At 40.7% G+C, this 19,102-nt stretch overlaps 1 protein-coding gene across 1 annotated transcript in view; it reads left to right on the top strand.

The window, feature by feature from the left end:
• Positions 1–3,754: 3,754 nt before the first annotated feature.
• Positions 3,755–19,102, top strand: part of LOC128068267 (A disintegrin and metallopeptidase domain 3-like) — a 128,281-nt gene continuing 112,933 nt past the window's right edge. The window contains exons 1-3 of the mRNA XM_052661391.1: positions 3,755–3,812; positions 4,286–4,368; positions 12,478–12,533. Of these exons, the coding sequence (XP_052517351.1) occupies positions 3,755–3,812; positions 4,286–4,368; positions 12,478–12,533 (197 nt within the window). The remainder of the gene's footprint in view (positions 3,813–4,285; positions 4,369–12,477; positions 12,534–19,102) is intronic.

Below are 19,102 nucleotides of genomic sequence, written 5' to 3'. Positions count from 1 at the left end.
ACATGAGTTTGAGTGAACTCCGGGAGTTGTTGATGGACAGGGAGGCCTGGCGTGCTGCAGTTCATGGGGTCTCGAAGAGTCGGACATGACTGAGCGACTGAACCAAACTGAGGATCATAATGGGAGAAGGCAATGGCAACCTGCTTGAGTACTCTTGTCTGGAAAATCCCATGGAAAGAAGAGCCTGGTGGGCTGCAGTCCATGGGGTCGCTAAAAGTCGGACACTACTGAGCGGCTTCACTTTCCCTTTTCACTTTCATGCCTTGGAGAAGGAAATGGCAACCCACTCCAGTGTTCTTGCCTGGAGAATCCCAGGGATGGGGGAGCTTGGTGGGCTGCCATCTATGGGGTCGCACAGAGTCCGACACGACTGATGTGACTTAGCAGCAGCAGCAGGATCATAATGAACACCTGACAAAGATTCTGCCAACTCAGAAAAGTTGCCCCAGAGCAAAGGAGCTGGTGAGCAAAGATTGCTCATTAAAGGAGACAAAGGTTGGGTCTTTTTACCACTGTTTGCTTGGTAATTGAGCTGTTACATTTCCGAACGTTAACGTAGTTGGCTCAAAAATAGACAGACCTTAAATCAGCTAAGAATTTGAGGCTGCCATCTGGCTGCCCTCCTCCCTTGGGAAGCCAATCCTTTCTTTTTTTCTTTTTTTTTAATTGAAGTATAGTTGACATATAGTGTTAGTTTCAGGTGTACAGCAGAGTGATTCAGTTATGCTGCTGCTGCTGCTAAGTCGCTTCAGTCGTGTCCGACTCTGTGCGACCCCATAGATGGCAGCCCACCAGGCTCCTCTGTCCCTGGGATTCTCCAGGCAAGAACACTGGAGTGGGTTGCCATGTCTTTCTCCAATGCATGAAAGTGAAGAGTAAAAGTGAAGTCGCTCAGTCGTGTCCGACTCTTAGCAACCCTATGGACTGCAGCCTATAGGCTCCTCCACCCATGGGATTTTCCAGGCAAGAGTCCTGGAGTGGGTTGCCATTGCCTTCTCCAGATTCAGTTATACATATATACATATCCAAATAATGTATATATATTTCAGATTGTTTTCCCTTATATGTTGTTACAAAACAGTGAGTATAGTTCCATGTACTATATGGTAGGTCCTTGTTGGTTATCTGTTTTATATACAGTGGTTTGTGTATGTTAGTCCCAAACTCCTACTCACTTTTTCCCTTTGGTAACCATAACTTTGCAGTTTATGTCTGTGGGTCTATTTCTGTTTTGTATATTAATTCATTTGTATCATTTCCTTTAGGATCCACACATAAGTGGTATTATATATTTGTCTTTGTCTGACTTACTTCACTTATTATGATAATCTCTAGTTACACCTCTGTTGCTGTAAAAAGCATTATTTTATTCTAGTCTATGGCTGAGTAATATTCCATTGTATAAATATATCACTTCTTTATCCATTCATCTGTCAATGGACATTTAGGTTGCTTCCATATCTTGAAAAGGCTGTCTTTTCTCCATTGTATATTCTCATCTCCTTTATCATAGATTTGTTGATCTCTGGTGTGTACAGTTTATCTCTTGGCTTTCAATCTTGTTCCATTGACCTGTATTTCTGTTTTTGTGCCGGTACCATACTGTTTTCATTACTGTAGCTTTGTATAGTCTGAACTTAAGGACTCTGATCTTCTAAATATACTTTTCTTTCTCAAGATTGCTTTGGTTATTTGGGGGTCTTTCGTGTGTCCATACAAATTGAAAGAAATTTATTGCAGATATGGGAAAAATGCCATTGGTAATTTGATAGGGATTGCATTGAATTTGTACATTGTCTTGGGTAGTATAGTCCTTTTAACAATGCTGATTCTTCCGATATAAGAACATGATATCTCTTTCCAAACATCTGTGTCATCTTCAATTTCTTTCATCAGTGTCATATAGTTTTCAGAGTACAAGTCTGTTTGTCTCCTTAGGTAGTTTATCCCAAGGTATTTTATCCTTTTTAATGCAGTGGTATATAGAATTGTTTCCTTAATTTCTGTTTTATTGTTAGTGTTTAGAAAAGCAAAGATTTATGTGCATTAATTTTGTATCCTGGGACTCTACCAAATTCATCGATGAGCTCTAGTAATTTTCTAGTAGCATCTTTGGCACTCTCCATGTATAGTATTGGTATCTATTGTCATCTGAAAACATATGTGTTGAGCTCAAATTCTAGGGATCCAGACTTTCATTTCGATAAATACTTTCTAGTCTGAATACTTTCTAGCCCATAAATACCTGAAACCAACGAAGCTTCAACCCAACATATTATCTCCCAGTTCAGTTCAGCAGCTCAGTCGTGTCTCACTCTTTGCGACCCCATGAATCGCAGCATGCCAGGCCTCCCTGTCCATCAACAACTCCCAGAGTTCACTCAGACTCATGTCCATCGAGTCAGTGATACCATCCAGCCATCTCATCCTCTGTCGTCCCCTTCTCCTCCTGCCCCCAATCCCTCCCAGCATCAGAGTCTTTCCCAGTGAGTCAACTCTTCGCATGAGGTGGCCAAAGTACTGGAGTTTCAGCTTTAGCATCAGTCCTTCCAAAGAAATCCCAGGGTTGATCTCCTTCAGAATGGACTGGTTGGATCTCCTTGCAGTCCAACGGACTCTCAAGAGTCTTCTCCAACACCACAGTTCAAAAGCATCAATTCTTTGGCACGCAGCCTCTTCACAGTCCAACTTTCACATCCATACATGACTACTGGAAAAACCATAGCCTTGACTAGGCGGACCTTAGTCGGCAAGGTAATGTCTCTGCTTTTGAATATGCTATCTAGGTTGGTCATAACTTTTCTTCCAAGAAGTAAGCGTCTTTTAATTTCATGGCTGCAATCACCATCTGCAGTGATTTTGGAGCCCCAAATAATAAAGTCTGACACTGTTTCCACTGTTTCCCCATCTATTTGCCATGAAGTAATGGGACCAGATGCCATGATCTTAGTTTTCTGAATGTTGAGCTGTAAGCCAACTTTTTCACTCTCCTCTTTCACTTTCATCAAGAGGCTTTTTAGTTCCTCTTCACTTTCTGCCCTAAGAGTGGTGTCATCTGTATATCTGAGGTTATTGATATTTCTCCCAGCAATCTTGGTTCCAGCTTGTGCTTCTTCCATGCAACTCCATTTGAGAATACAGTGCAACCCTTGCCAGTTTCACATTCCAGGGATGTTTTGCTTAATGGCTTTGTAGCCATCTATTCCAATCATAGGCTTCAAAGTTGATTCAGTGGTAAAGAATCCGTCTGCCAATACAGAAGACCTGGGCTCCATCCCTGGGCCCCATAAGATGCTCTGGACAAGGAAATGGCAATCCACTGCAGTATTCTTGCCACGGAAATCCATGGACAGAGGAGCTTAGCAGGCTATACTCCATGAAGTCCAAAAAGAGTTCAAGGGAACTCAGAGACAAAATAAAATTCTGCCTCAGACCCCACTTCGCCCACCTTCTAGCCTCAACCGGCGGAAAGTTGTCCCATCCCTCCCCCTAAACCTCCCCTTGCAGCTCTAGACCCGCCTCTCCTCTCTGCCCTCCAGCCTCCCCCTTCTCCAGCCCCACCCTTCTCAGCCCCGCCCTTCTCCATCCCCGCCCTTCTCCAGCCCCGTCCCTTCTCTCCGCCTTCTAACCTTTCCCCTCAGCCCCAGCCCAGCCACGCCCCTCTGACACCTAGTGCCCAATCCCCGCCACTCTCGGCGAATCCCGCGAGCCATGTCCAGTTAACCGCCTTCCCTGAGGCGAGGCCGGCCACGCAATGTTATCTCTCCTGCTACTCCTCACAGGGTTGGGCCAGCTGGCCTCCGCGGGCCATCGTAAGTGAGGACCCTGCCGGATTGGAGGGGGCCCCATCATCACAGTGTCCCTTGGCGTGGTGGTGGAGGGCGTTGCCCTCCTGGCCCCAGAAGCCCAGGTCAGGCTGGAGTCCTGCCCAGTTTCAGGGTTCTGCCAGGCCCGCTGGTCGGAGGGCTCAGAGCAGGACTGGGATAGTTGTCCCTCACTCCCAGACTGGAACACAGGTCTTCTAGGGAGACGGCGTGGGGGTGGGGGAAGGGAGAGGATCCTGGATGGGGTCCAGGGGGCCTCTTCTTAAAACCCTACAGAGTATGATATTTTGGGGTGTGTGTGTGTGTGTGTGTGTGTGTGTGTGTGTGTGCACGAGCATGCATGAGTGCAGGCACGCCCACTGGGGCTTGGAATATCCACAACTGTTGTGATAGGAGAGGACAAGTAAGAAAGGATGCGGTCATGCCCTGGGAAATGCTCACTCTTGTTTTCCTTACTGCAGACTTTGAAACAGCACGTCTACAAATTACAGTGCCACGGAAGATTGAGACAAACACCAAAGATGGCAGTATTTCAGAAATGCATGTAATTAACAAATCACTTTAAAATAAAGAGTTTTATTTTTACTGCAGTGCAAGACCCCAACTGATGCATGCCTTCATGACATTTCGTATTCTACCAAGATTGTGTTCAAGAGACCTTTTGTCTGAGGAAAACAAGTGCTTTCTTTTCATTTCTCAAGTAAATATAAACCTTATGAAACAATTTTAAAATACAGATACAAAGAAAAGAGATGCCTTGAATTCGTATCACACAAAAAGGAATCTATGATCTACGAAATTTTCTTTTTAAATATATCTTATATGTAACTGAAGCCATACAAATATTTAACTTGTAGCATGATTTTAAGATAACAGTATATAAATAATATCTTCATGCCTGTACTTAACGTATATGTGCATATGTATATCTTTGCAAAAATGAAAGTAATGTTATTTTTTTTTCTGACTAACATGGTAAAGGGTGTCCCTTATGTACTTTGTAAAATGAAATCTAGGCAGTGCAGAGACTTGTTAAGAAAGTGAATGGCTATCTCACTTTCTAAAGGCAGTAAATTTGAAGGAAGTTCTAGAGATATGCATACACACACGCACATAAATTTTTAATGAGCGTGTATGAGAGTTGTAGTTGGCTTTTCCTTTTATAGGTAGAGTTAGGAGTTAATTTTATGATAATTACTAACAGCCCAGTCATTATTTTTCTTATATGTAACATCATAAAATATTTCAAATTATAGATGGCTAAATAGTGTCATTTCTTTTTTTTCTTGGGAATGGTCTTGATCCCTGTCTCCCTGTCTCCCAGTGTCACAAACCTCCGTCCATAGTTCATTAGGCACTCTGTCTATCAAATCTAGTCCCTTAAATCTATTTTTCACTTCCACTGTGTAATCATAAGGGATTTTATTTAGATCAAACCTCGATGGTCTAGTGGTTTCCCCCACTTTCTTCAATTTAGGTCTGATTTGTGAATAAGGAGTTCATGATCTGAGCCATAGTCAGCTCACAGTCTTGTTTTTGCTGATGTTATAGAGCTTCTGCATCTTTGGCTGCAAAGAATATAATCAGTCTGATGTCGCTGTTGGCCATCTGGTGATGTCCATGTGTAGAGTCTTCTCTTGTTGTTGGAAGAGGGTGTTTGCTATGACCAGTGCATTCTCTTGGCAAAACTCAGTTAGCCTTTGCCATGCTTCATTCTCTACTCCAAAGCCAAATTTGCCTGTTACTTCAGGTGTTTCTTGAATTACTACTTTTGCATTCCAGTCCCCTATAATGAAAAGGACATCTGTTTGGGGTGTTAGTTTTAAATGGTCTTGTACATCTGCATAGGACTGTTCAACTTCAGCTTCTTCAGCGTTACTGGTCGGGGCATAGACTTGGATCACCATGATATTGCTGATATTGTTTGCCATGAAAACGAACAGAGATCATTCTTGTCGTTTATGAGAGTGCATCCAAATACTGCATTCCAGACTCTTTTGCTGACTATGATGGCTACTTCATTTCTTCTAAGGGATTCCTGCCCACAGTTGTAGACATAATGGTCTTCTGAGTTAAATACACCCATTCTAGTCCATTTTAGTTTGATGATTCCTAGAATGTCATTCCAATCCCAAAGAGAGGCAATGCCAAAGAATGCTCAAACCACCGCACAATTGCACTCATCTCACATATTAGTAAAGTAATGTCAAAAATTCTCCAAACCAGGCTTCAGCAATACGTGAACCGTGAACTTCCAGATGTTCAAGCTGGTTTTAGAAAAGGCAGAGGAACCAGAGATCAAATTGCCAACATCTGCTGGATCATGGAAAAAGCAAGAGAGTTCCAGAAAAACATCTACTTCTGCTTTATTGACTATGCCAAAGCCTTTGACTGTGTGGATCACAATAAACTGTAGAAAATTCTGAGAGAAATGGGAATACCAGACCACCTGACCTGCCTCTTGAGAAATCTGTATGCAGGTTGGGAAGCAACAGTTAGAACTGGACATGGAACAACAGACTGGCTCCAAATAGGAAGAGGAGTACGTCAAGGCTGTATGTTGTCACCCTGCTTATTTAACTTCTATGCAGAGTACATCATGAGAAACACTGGGCTGGAAGAAGCACAAGCTGGAATCAAGATTGTCGGGAGAAATATCAATAACCTCAGATATGCAGATGACATCACCCTTATGGCAGAAAGTGAAGAGGAACTAAAAAGCCTCTTGATGAAAGAAAAAGAGGAGAGTGAAGAAGTTGGCATAAAGCTCAACATTCAGAAAACGAAGATCATGGCATCTGGTCCCATCACTTCATGGCAAATAGATGGAGAAACAGTGGAAACAGTGTCAGACTTTATTATTTGGGGCTCCAAAATCACTGCAGATGGTGACTGCAGCCATGAAATTAAAAGACGCTTACTCCTTGGAAGAAAAGTTATGACCAACCTAGATAGCATATTCAAAAGCAGAGATATTACTTTGCCGACTAAGGTCCATCTAGTCAAGGCTATGGTTTTTCCAGTAGTCATGTATGGATGTGAAAGTTGGACTGTGAAGAAGGCTGAGTGCCGAAGAATTGATGCTTTTGAACTGTGGTGTTGGAGAAGACTCTTGAGAGTCCCTTGGACTGCAAGGAGATCCAACCAGTCCATTCTGAAGGAGATCAACCCTGGGATTTCTTTGGAAGGACTGATGCTAAAGCTGAAACTCCAGTACTTTGGCCACCTCATGCAAAGAGTTGACTCATTGGGAAAGACTTTGATGCTGGGAGGGATTGGGGGCAGGAGGAGAAGGGGACGACAGAGGATGAGATGGCTGGTTGGCATCACTGACTCAATGGATGTGAGTCTGAGTGAACTCCGGGAGTTGTTGATGGACAGGGAGGCCTGGCGTGCTGCGATTCATGGGGTCGCAAAGAGTCAGACACTAGTGAGCGACTGACCTGAACTGAGAATGTCAACATTCACTCTTGGATCTCCTGTTTGACCACTTCCAATTTGCCTTGATTCATGGACCTAACATTCCAGGTTCATATGCAGTGTTGCTCTTTACGGCATTGGACCTTCTCTCCATCACCAGTCACATACACAACTGGGTGTTGTTTTTGGTATGGCTCCATCCCTTCATTCTTTCTGAAAAAGAAATGCAGAAAGGCAAAATGGCTGTCTGAGGGGGCCTTACAAATAGCTGTGAGAAGAAGAAAAGTGAAAAGCAAAGGAGAAAAGGAAAAATATAAGCATCTTAATACAGAGTTTCAAAGATTAGCAAGGAAAGATAAGAAAGTCATCCTCAGCAACCAATGCAAAGAAATAGAGGAAAACAATAGAATGGGAAAGACTGGAGATCTCTTCAAGAAAATTAGAGATAGCAAGGGAACATTTCAGGCAAAGATGGGCTCAATAAAGGACTGAAATAGTATGGGCCTAGCAGAAGTAGAAGATACTAAGAGGTGACAAGAATACACAGAAGAACTGTGCAAAAAAGATCTTCACGACCCAGATAATCATGATGGTGTGATCACTTACCTAGAGCCAGACATCCTGGAATGTGAAGTCAAGCGGGCCTTAGGAAGCATCACTACGAACAAAGCTAGTGGAGGTGATGGAATTCCAGTTGAGCTATTTCAAACCCTGAAAGATGATGCTGTGAAAGTGCTGCACTCAATATGCCAGCAAATTTGGAAAACCCAGCCATGGCCACAGCACTGGGAAAGTCAGTTTCCATTCCAATCTCAAAGAAAGGCAATGTCAAAGAATGCTCAGACTACTGCACAATTGCACTCATCTCACATGCTAGTAGGTTAATGCTCAAAATTCTCCAAGCCAGGCTTCAGCAGTACATGAACCGTGAACTTCCAGATTTTTAAGCTGTTTTTAGAAAACGCAGAGGAACCAAAGATGAAGTTGCCAACATCCGTTGGATCATCGAAAAAGGAAGAGAGTTCCAGAAAAACATCTATTTCTGCTGTATTGACTATGCCAAAGCCTTTGATTATGGGATCACAATAAACTGGAAAATTCTGAAAGAGATGTTAATACCAGACCACCTGACCTGCCTCTTGAGAAACCTGTATGCGGGTCAAGAAGCAACAGGTGGAACTGGACATGGAACAGTGGACTATTTCCCAATAAGAAAAGGAGTATGTCAAGGCTGTATATTGTCCTCCTACTTATTTAACTTATATGCAGAGTACATCATGAGAACACTGGGCTGGATGAAGCACAAGTTGGAATCAAGATTGCCAGGAGAAATATCAATAATCTCAGATATTCAGATGACATCACCCTTATGGCAGAAAGTGAAGAAGAACTAAAATGCCTCTTGATGACAGTGACAGAGGAGAGTGAAAAAGTTGGCTTAAAGCTCAACATTCATAAAATTAAGACCATGGCATCTGGTCCCATCACTTCACAGGAAATAGATGGAGAAACAGTGGAAACAGTGGCTGGCCCTGTTTTGGGGGGCTCCAAAATCACTGCAGATGGTGATTGCAGCCATGAAATTAAAAGACAATTACTCCTTGGAAGGAAAGTTATGACCAACTTAGACCACAAATCAAAAAGCAGAGACATTACTTTGTCAATAAAAGTCCATCCAGTCAAGGCTATGGTTTTTCCAATGGTCATATATGTATGTGAGAGTTGGACTATAAAGAAAGCTGAGAGCTGAAGAATTGATGCTTTTGAACTGTGGTTTTGGAGAAGACTCTTGAGAGTCCCTTGGACTGCAAGGAGATCCAACCAGTCCATCCTAAAGGATATCAGTCCTGGGTGTTCATTGGAAGGACTAATGTGAACCTTAACTCCAGTATTTTAGCCACCTAATGTGAAGAGTTGACTCATTTGAAAAGACCCTGATGCTGGGGAAGATGGAAGGCAGGAGGAGAAAAAGACGACAGAGGATGAAATGGCTGGATGGCATCACCGACTCAATGGACATGTGTTTGGGTGAACTCTGGGAGTTGGTGATGGACAGGGAGGCCTGGCGTGCAGTTCACTGGGTCTCGAAGAGTCGGACACGACTCAGTGGCTGAACTGAAAATAGTTTCATAAACCTTCCTGAATAGTCAACCTAATAGAATCAAGGGTCAAGCCACTGTAAAAAATTGTTGATAAATAATGCAAAATGTCTACCAGAATAGTTGCATTATGTTTGACTCTTCTTCACAAAAATAGTGATACCTATCGACCTGAGGCCTCTCCAGGTCTCCTCTTCAATCTTCTTATCTTTGCTCTAGTGAACATCCTCAATGAATGCTTCACGTCTAACAGGTGTTTTTCAGCTAAGCCTTAACAAGAGATTGTGCATCTGTATATCAACTGTTTGAATCATTTTGATTAGTTGTCAGTTTTTCTGGTTTTGACTTCTCTTTTAATAAGAATTAATTGCTTTGGATAGGACAGTTTGTTTTCAAGAAGGCAAAAGTTTTGATGTAAAAACACAGGAATGGGATAGAAATCAGATTACAACTCCAGTAGCATGATCTGAGAAGAAGGTACTCAAAATTTTTTTAAATTAAAAACTGTGTTAGACATTGGGGTAGGTTTTATAGACTGGGTGGTTTACTTCTGACTGGCTCACTTCTTTGCACCAAGAAACACCAGAGATTATATATGTATAAAAGCTATTGCATCCCCAAAATGATCATCAGGAGACACTGAAATGTTCAGGAGAGTATAATGTACACTGGGAAAACGCTTCCAAAAGAAAGCATGAGGCTCCATGTAACAGCAGGAAAAAGAGAGCATTTGCTACACACACATGCATGCACACACACACACACACACACACACACACATACACACCCAATATTATGAGATAAACATTCCTTGCTTTAACATATTCATTTCTCAAGGAACATATAACGTTTCTAAATTTCTATGAATTTAATACAATGTCATCACCATATATAATATGAAAACTGATGGCACAGCAGACAGAAATTTTCAAATGCATTTCCATAGACAGACCTTTAAATTTTTTCTCACATGTTGATTGGCCAATGTTAAAATTCTTCATGTGGGGAAGGAACATTTGAGCAAGGAAAAAAAAAAAAAAAACATTGAAGAATAAAGTGACCCCAATGAAGTTTTCCCCTTTCTGCTCTTTGTTTAGACACACTGGACTTTATGGATATCACATATGAGGGTTTTATATAAAGATAAAAGCTATGTTGCAGCAAGAAAAAGAGGATTCAAGTAAGTATCAGGAATCCAGGAAGCTTCCCCAGTGAGCTAGCTCCATGTGAGCCTGTGCTCTGGGAATATGTGGAGACTCTGGCTTTAAAATCACAAGATTTATAGGAGGAATCTTGGCTTTGGGAGACCTCCTTACAAAGCTTTCAGTGACCTCTTAAGTAACCAAGCCAGCCTTTTTGAACTAGTTAGGGAAACACAACAGAAGCTAACCTTGGCCAGGGGTGGGGGGTTGTACTGTAAACTGCACCAATTTTATTATTATTATTATTATTTTTACTTTATTTTGCTTTACAATACTGTATTGGTTTTGCCACATATTGACATGAATCCGCCACAGGTGTACGTGAGTTCCCAATCCTGAACCCCCCCTGCCACCTCCCACCCCATATCATCTCTCTGGATCATCCCCGTGCACCAGCATCAATTTTAAGTCTCAATAGAGTCAGAAACATCCAAACTTGTCACTATTTCCAGAAACAGAACTTAAAAATTTTTTTTAATATAAATTTATTCATTTTAATTGGAGGCTAATCTCTTTACAATATTGCATTGGTTTTGTCATACATCGACATGAATCTGCCACGGGTGTACACGTGTTCCCCATCCTGAACCTGCCTCCCACCTCCCTCCCCAGGAACTTTTCTAACCAAGCTGCACATATGCTCTGTGTCCATTTTAAATAATGCTTCTGAAGAACACTTGTTATACCTTTCAAGAATATATGATGTCATTTAATGAAATACCACAGCAAGGAAAATAAATAAATGAAAAACATATAGGGATAGAATAGCACTGATTATCTGGGAACAGTACAGTTAGGTTAAAACTTAACAAAAAGACTGAGAAATGTATTTGAAAATTTAAAAATATATTTGTATGTGGTTCATGAGTTGATGGAGAGATCATAAACTGTAACCAATATTAAATAATAAACAATGAATGAGAATGAAAAAATTGCAGAGAAAAACTTAAATCATGCTCTGAAGTTCATATAATAGCATAATATATACTCCTATCCCCTAATAAATATGTGACAATAAATGGTTGGAAATTTAAAAATAGAAAAATAACTATATCCTTAAAATTCTTAAAGATTCTCCTTCAATGAAGAGGTAGAATTAATGAAAAAATACATAAACTGAAGTAGCTCAGATTCCCAATGTCAAAAGTTGATTTCTGAGAAGCAGGTAAAACAAAACATTTGGTGAGATAGACTAAGGAAAATGAGAAGGACGAGATGTACTGTTAGAAGTGAGACTCACACAAATGTGAACTGGCCAATAGAATATGAATTCCAGACATCATCCTTTAGTAGAACTGCCTTTTAGCTTTCTGAATGGTGCCTTTAGGTGAACATCAGATTTTAGTGTAATGTTAGTTTTATCTTAGAAAGAAACTTGCTTTGTATTCTTTAATTTTCCTTTTGTTTTCTCTGGCAACTGCAAAGTAAGGAAAGATCAGAAAACTCAAATTTCTTCAAAGTTTACTCAACATTTCTAAATCTAACCATTTTAAGTGAAAATTTGTTTATAAGACTTTAATGCTAATAACTAATGCTCTTACTTTTGCGGTAGATTTATAATCCTAGATTTTATGTAACTTGGATTATGATTAATTCTGTCATATGTTCCAAGATTGAAGAAAGATAACTGTAATGGTATATCTATGTAGAACTGGAGATATATAGTTTGTTTTTGTTGTTTTTATTCTCTTAGACATTTCTGACTGTTTTGAGACTCCATGGACTGTGGCCTGCCAGGTTCCTTGTCCATGTGATTTCACAGACAAGAGTACTGGATTTGGTTCTAATTTCCTTCTCCAGTATACATAGTTTTGATACATGATATCACCCCTGTTTGTATGAAAGAGTACATATTTTTTAAAATTAGGACTTTTGACTTTCAGAGATTTGAAATATCTAATAATTACTTTTTCTCTGAATCCTTTGCTATAGGTCTCCTATTCCATCCAAATTGACAAGAAAACATACACTTTCCCACTTGAAAAACAGTAAGTGGACATTCTTCTTTTAATAGAGTTGTCTTTAGTTTCTTAAGTTTTTAATGGCTTCCTATAACTGAGTCTACATTAAAGCCTAAACATTCAAAAGCATGAGTATTTTATTTAACATGTTAAGTCTTCTTGTTAAATCATGTCAGATTAGACTTTTGAGTCATTATCATTAGACCTTAAGTCTAATATTCAGATTCAACCATAATGATAAATATTAGAGCATATGAAATACATGCACATCATTTTATGTAACTCCTTTCATTTAATTACATTACAATTGTAAATGAACTAATGTTATCTGCCCATAATTCAGTTTGTTTGTTTCATGTCATTTTACATAATTATGTGACTTTATGCATTTTGTTTAATGTTACACTCTCAGTTTGTCTCATTTTGCTATAGTGTATACTTTTAATGTCTTCAGATTTCTGCTTTCATTCTGTCAGGAAACCAACATCAATAACCTGTGTGTATCACTCCATGACTTTCAAATCTAAATTTCATCTTTGTCTATAATAAAACATACAGAAACCTACCCAAAAAAGGATTTCTTTGCTCAAATGCAAATTGTCTTCTGCAAGTGTCTTATTTAATAACAGCATATATTTTTCTTTCTCTGTATGTATATTTTCACTCATTTTTAGTAGTGAGAATGCATGGTATATACTATTGATGGGTAATGCGGTTATTTCCAGGGATTGTCACTATAGACTCTGACAAGAAGCATCCTCATCCATGCATTTTTATATCATTGAGATTTTGTTATATAACAGACTTGATATAAATTAATGGACTTCTGTATCAAGAAGGATGAATGCTAAAAATAGTCATCAGTTCAGTTCAGTTCAGTCGCTCAGTCGTGTCCGACTATTTGTGACCCCATGAGTCGCAGCACGCCGGGCCTCCCTGTCCATAACCAACTCCTGGAGTTCACTCAGACTCACATCCATCGAGTCAGTGATGCCATCCAGCCATCTCATCCTCCATCGTCCCCTTCTCCTCCTGCCTCCAATCCCTCCCAGCATCAGAGTCTTTACCAGTGAGTCAACTCTTCGCATGAGTTGGCCAAAGCACTGGAGTTTCAGCTCCAGCATCATTCCCTCCAAAGAAATCCCAGGGCTGACCTCCTTCAGAATGGACTGGTTGCATCTCCTTGCAGTCCAAGGGACTCTCAAGAGTCTTCTCCAACACCGCAGTTCAAAAGCATCTATTCTTTGGCGCTCAGCTTTCTTCACAGTCCAACTCTCACATCCATACAAGACCACTGGAAAAACCATAGTCCTGACTAGACGGACCTTAGTTGGCAAAGTAATGTCTCTGCTGTTCAATATGCTATCTAGGTTGGTCATAACTTTTCTTCCAAGGAATAAGCATCTTTTAATTTCATGGCTGCAATCATCATCTGCAGTGATTTTGGAGCCCAAAAAAATAAAGTCTGACACTGTTTCCACTGTTTCCCCATCTATTTCCCATGAAGTGATGGGACCAGATAACAGTAATAATAATAAAGACAAGAACAACAGTAACTGACATTTACTGAGCAAGTACCATTTTCCAAGTGCATTTCTAGCAATTTTCATGTTGCTGATTCACATATGACTCTTTGGTACTTCATAGACTGCAGCATGCCAGGCTCTTCTGTCCTCCATTTATCTAACCATCTCCTCTTCCATCACCCTCATCTCCTTTTGCCTTCAATCTTTCCCAGCATCAGTGTCTTTCCAATGAGCAGATTCTTCACACCAGCTGGCCGAAGTATTGGAGCTTCAGCTTCAGCATCAGTCCTTCCACTGATTATTCAGGTTTGATTGCCTTTAGGATAAACTGGCTTGATCTCATTGCAGTCCACAGGACTCTCAAGTGTCTTCTCCAGAACCACAGTTCAGTGACATCAGTTCCTCATCACTCAGCCTTCTCATGGGCCTGTTCTCAAATCTGTACATGACTACTGGAAAAAGAATGACTTTGACTATACAGACCTTTGTTGGTGAAGTGGTATCTCTGCTTTCTAGTACACTGGCTATGTTTGTCGTAGCTTTACTTTGAAGAAGCAAGTGTCTTTTAATGTCACGTCTGCAGTCACTGTCTTCAGTGATTATGGAAACCAAGAAAATAAAATCTGTCACTGATTTTGCTTTTTCCACATCTATTTGCTATGAAGAGAGGGGACCAGAAGCTATGATCTTAGTTTTTTGATTGTTGAATTTTAAGCCAGCTTTTTCACTCTCCTCTTTCACTCTCATTGGGAGGCTTTTAGTTCCTCTTCACTTTCTGCCATTTATCCGCACATGTCAGGTTGTTGATATTTCTCCAACAATCTTCATTCAAGCTTCTGCTTCATCCAGCCCATCATTCCACATGACGTAGTCTGCTTATAAGTTTAATAAGCAGGGTGACAATATACAGCCTCTTACTCCTTTCCCTATTTGCACCAGTCAGTTGTTCCATGTCTGATTCTAACTGTTGCTTCTTGACCCACATATAGGTTTCTCAGAAGAGAGGTAAGGTGTTCTGATACAAGCATTTCTTTGAGTAATTTCCACAATTTATTGTGATCCATAGTCAAAGGCTTTAGCATAGTCAATGAAGGAGAAGTAGATGTTTTTCTGTTTCTCCCTTGCTTTCTTCATGATCTAACGAATGTTGGAAATTTGATCTCTGTCTTCTCTACTTCTTCTAAACTGAGCTTGTACATCTGGAATTACATGGTTCTTGTACTTCTGAAGTCTAACTTGAAGGATTTTGAGCATAACCTTGCTAACATGTAAAATTAGCACAATGGTAAGGTTGTTTGAGCATTCTTTGGCATTGCCCTTTTTTGAGGTTGGAATAAAAACTGACATTTTCCACCCCTGTGACCACTGCTGGGTTTTCCAAATTTGCTGATTTACTGAGTGCAGCACTCTAACAGCATCATCTTTTAGAATTTTGAATAATTCAACTGGAATTCTTTTACTTCCATTAACTTTGTTCATAACAGTGCTTCCTAAGGCCCACTTGATTTCACATTCCAGCATGTCTGGCGCTAGGTAAGTGACCACACCATCGTGGTATTTTGGGTCATTAAAACCTTTCTGGTATAGTTCCTCTGCATATTCTTGCCACCTCTTCTTAATATCTTTTGCTTCAGTTAGATCTTCAGTGTTTCTGTCCTTTATCAGGCCCATCTTTGCTTGAAATATTCCCTTATCTCCAGTTTTCTTGAAGAGATCTTTAGTCTTTCCCTTTCTATTATTTTTCTGTTTTTGTTTGTTTGTTTGTTTTTTTCACTGCTCAAGTAGTCTTTCTCATCTCTCCTTGCTATTCTCTGATACTCTGCATTCAGTTGAGTATATCTTTTCCTTTCAGCCTTGCCTTTCACTTCTCTTCTTTCCTCAGCTATTTTTAGCACATCCTCAGACAACCACTTTGCCTTCTTGCATTTCTTCTTCTTTGGGATGGTTTTGGTCATTGCCTCCTATACAGTGTTACAAACTTCCATCCATAGTTCTTCAGGCACTCTTCTACCAGGTCTAATCCCTTGAGTCTATTTGTCACCTCTACTGTATAATCATAAGTGATTTGATTTATATCATACCTGAATGGCCTAGTGGCTTTCCTTGCTGTCTTCAACTTTAGCCTGAATTTTGCAATAAGGAGCTCATGATCTATGCCACAGTCAGCCCCAGGTTTTGTTATTACTGACTGTATACAGCTTCTCCATCTTTGGCAACAAAGAACATAATCAATCTGACTTCAGTACTGACCATCCTTTGATGACCATTTGTAGACTGATCCACTGGATTGCTTGGAAAGAGTGTTTGCTATGACCAGTGTGTTCTCTTGACAAAACTCTGTTAGCCTTTGCCCGCTTTCATTTTGTACTTCAAGGCCAAGCTTGTCTGTTATTCCAGGTTTTTCTTGACTTCCTTCTTTTGCCTTCTAATCCTCTATGATGAAAAGGGCATTTTTTTAAATCTTAGTTCTAGAAGCTGTCCTAGGTCTTCATAGAACCAGTCAACTTCACCGTCTTTAACATCAGCCATTGGGGTGTAGACTTGGGTTACTGTGATGTTGAGTGGTTTGCCTCAGAAACGAACTGAGATCATTCTGTCATTTTTGAGATTGACCCAATTATTGCATTTTGAACTCTTTTGTTGACTATGAGGGCTACTCCGTTTCTTCTAAGGGATTCTTGCCCAAAGCAGTGGATATAATGGTCATCTGAATTAAATACACTCTTTCCCATCCATTTTAGTTCACTGATTCCTAAGATGTTGATGTTCAATCTTACTATCTCTTGCTTGACCACTTCCAGTTTACCTTAATTCATGGAGCTAACATCCCAGGTTCCTATGCAATATTGTTCTTTACAGGATTGGACTTTCATCACCAGACACATCCACAACTTAGCTTTGTTCCTGCTTTGGCCAAACTGCTTCTTTCTTACTGTGCAAAAGTGCAGTCACTCAGTCGTGACCGACTCTTTGCGACCCCATGGACAGTAGCCTACCAGCCTCCTCCGTCCATGGGATTTTCCAGGCAAGAGTACTGGAGTGGGTTGCCATTTCCTTCTCCAGAGTATCTTCCCGACCCAGGGATTGAACTTGAGTCTCCCGCATTTCAGGCAGATGCTTTAACTTCTGAGCCACATTATTAATTGCCATCCATTCTTCCTGAGTAGCATATTGGATACCTTCAACCTGAGGGGCTCATCTTCCAGTGTCATATCTTTTTGCTTTTTTCATATGGTCTGTGGGGTTTTCCAGGCAAGAATACTGGAGTGGATTGCCATTTCCTTCTCCAGTGTACTACATTTTGCCAGAACTCTCCACTGTGACCCATCCATCTCGGGTGCCCCCTCACGGCATGGCTCATAGCTTCATGTAGTGACACAAGCATCTCTGCCAAGGCAAGGCTGGAATCCATGAAGGGGATTTTACCTGGGGGTCTGGCAAATTACCAGCCCAGTTTGAGACTATGCCACTTGTTTTGCTGGGGCCTTTCCAGGTGGCTCAGTGGTAAAGAATCCTCCTGCCAAAGCAGGAGATGCAAGAGACTCATGTTCAGTTCCTGAGTGGGGAAGATATCCTGGAGGAGGCAGTGGCAACCCACTCCAGTATTCTTGCCTGGAGAATAGCGTGGACAGAGGAGCCTGGTGGGTTACCGTTCATGGGGTTTCAGTGTCGGAAACAGGAGTGAGTGACTGAGCACCATTGCACACTTAGTTTTGCTAAAGCAATGTTGGGTGAATTGATTTCAACAGAGGCTTCAAAAGGCTCTCCTGGGTTTCTGCTGTCCATCTTTACCTGTCATCCCTATGAAAACATGTTTTGGCTAAGCTTGCTGAAAGATTAAAGACATGTGGATCATAGCCAAGGTGTTCTATTTATCCCTACCTCAGCCAATATTCAGCTGATTCCTGTACCAGTGAGCAAGCCTGGCCAGTTAGCAGAGTTGTCATGGCTACTGGCACATGACCCAAAAGTGTGAGCCGTAGGTACATTTGTTTTCCTGTATGTGGTTGTGGTCGTTCATAATGCAACATTGTGCATAATATTATTTGTTGAGATTCATTCATATTGATGTGTGCAAAATGATTTTTAATGCATATGTCACCATCAAATTAATATACCTCATAAATTATTTATCCTCCCTTGTTGCAGCAAGAAAGCTCTCTAGTTGACATCCCTGGACATGACTTCCCAGGCCTCAATGTAGCTATTGAATTATAAATAAGAAAATTCTTAAGTGTTATATACTGCCAGTTTTTTTTTTCTTCAAAACCCTTATAACTAACTTTTATGACAATAAATTAAAGGATATTTGTTTTCTACATTCTCAACCAAATGCACATATTCACTCATTTTTGTTAATTAGTGGATAACAAATACTATTTTATTATTGCTTTAATATGCAGTTCCCTGGTTATTAATAACATGTAGAGTCTTTCCAAGTGAAAATGTACAGTTCTCATTGACTTGCTTCCCTTAGGATTTTAAGGTAATTAGTTTTTATTCAGATTAGTCACTCAGTAGTGTCCGACTCTTTGCGATCCCATAGACCGCAGCATGCCAGGCCTCCCTGTCCATTACCAACTCCAGGAGTTTCTCCAAACTTATATCCATTGAGTTGGTGATGCCATCCAACCATCTCTGTCATCGTCTCTGTCATCATCTTCTTCCGCCTTCAATCTTTCCCAGCATCAGGGTCTTTTCTAATGAGTCAGCTCTTCGCATCAGGAGCCGATTATACAGAGTGAAGTAAGCCAGAAAAGAAAACACCAATACAGTATACTAACACATATATATATGGAATTTAGAAAGATGGTAATGATAACCCTCTATGCGAGACAGCAAAAGAGACACAGATGTGTAGAGCGGACTTTTGGACTCTGAGGGAGAGGGAGAGGGTGGGATGATTTGGGAGAATGGCACTGAAACATGTATACTATCATGTAAGAAACGAATTGCCAGTCTATGTTCGATACAGGATACAGGATGCTTGGGGCTGGTGCACGGGGATGATCCAGAGAGATGATGTGGGATGGGAGGTCGGAGGGGGGTTCAGGATCGGGAACTCATGTA

This window comes from Budorcas taxicolor, chromosome 24 (assembly GCF_023091745.1).
Source record: "Budorcas taxicolor isolate Tak-1 chromosome 24, Takin1.1, whole genome shotgun sequence".
In the NCBI taxonomy this organism is placed as follows: domain Eukaryota; kingdom Metazoa; phylum Chordata; class Mammalia; order Artiodactyla; family Bovidae; genus Budorcas; species Budorcas taxicolor.
This window is presented reverse-complemented; position numbering and strand designations above follow the sequence as displayed.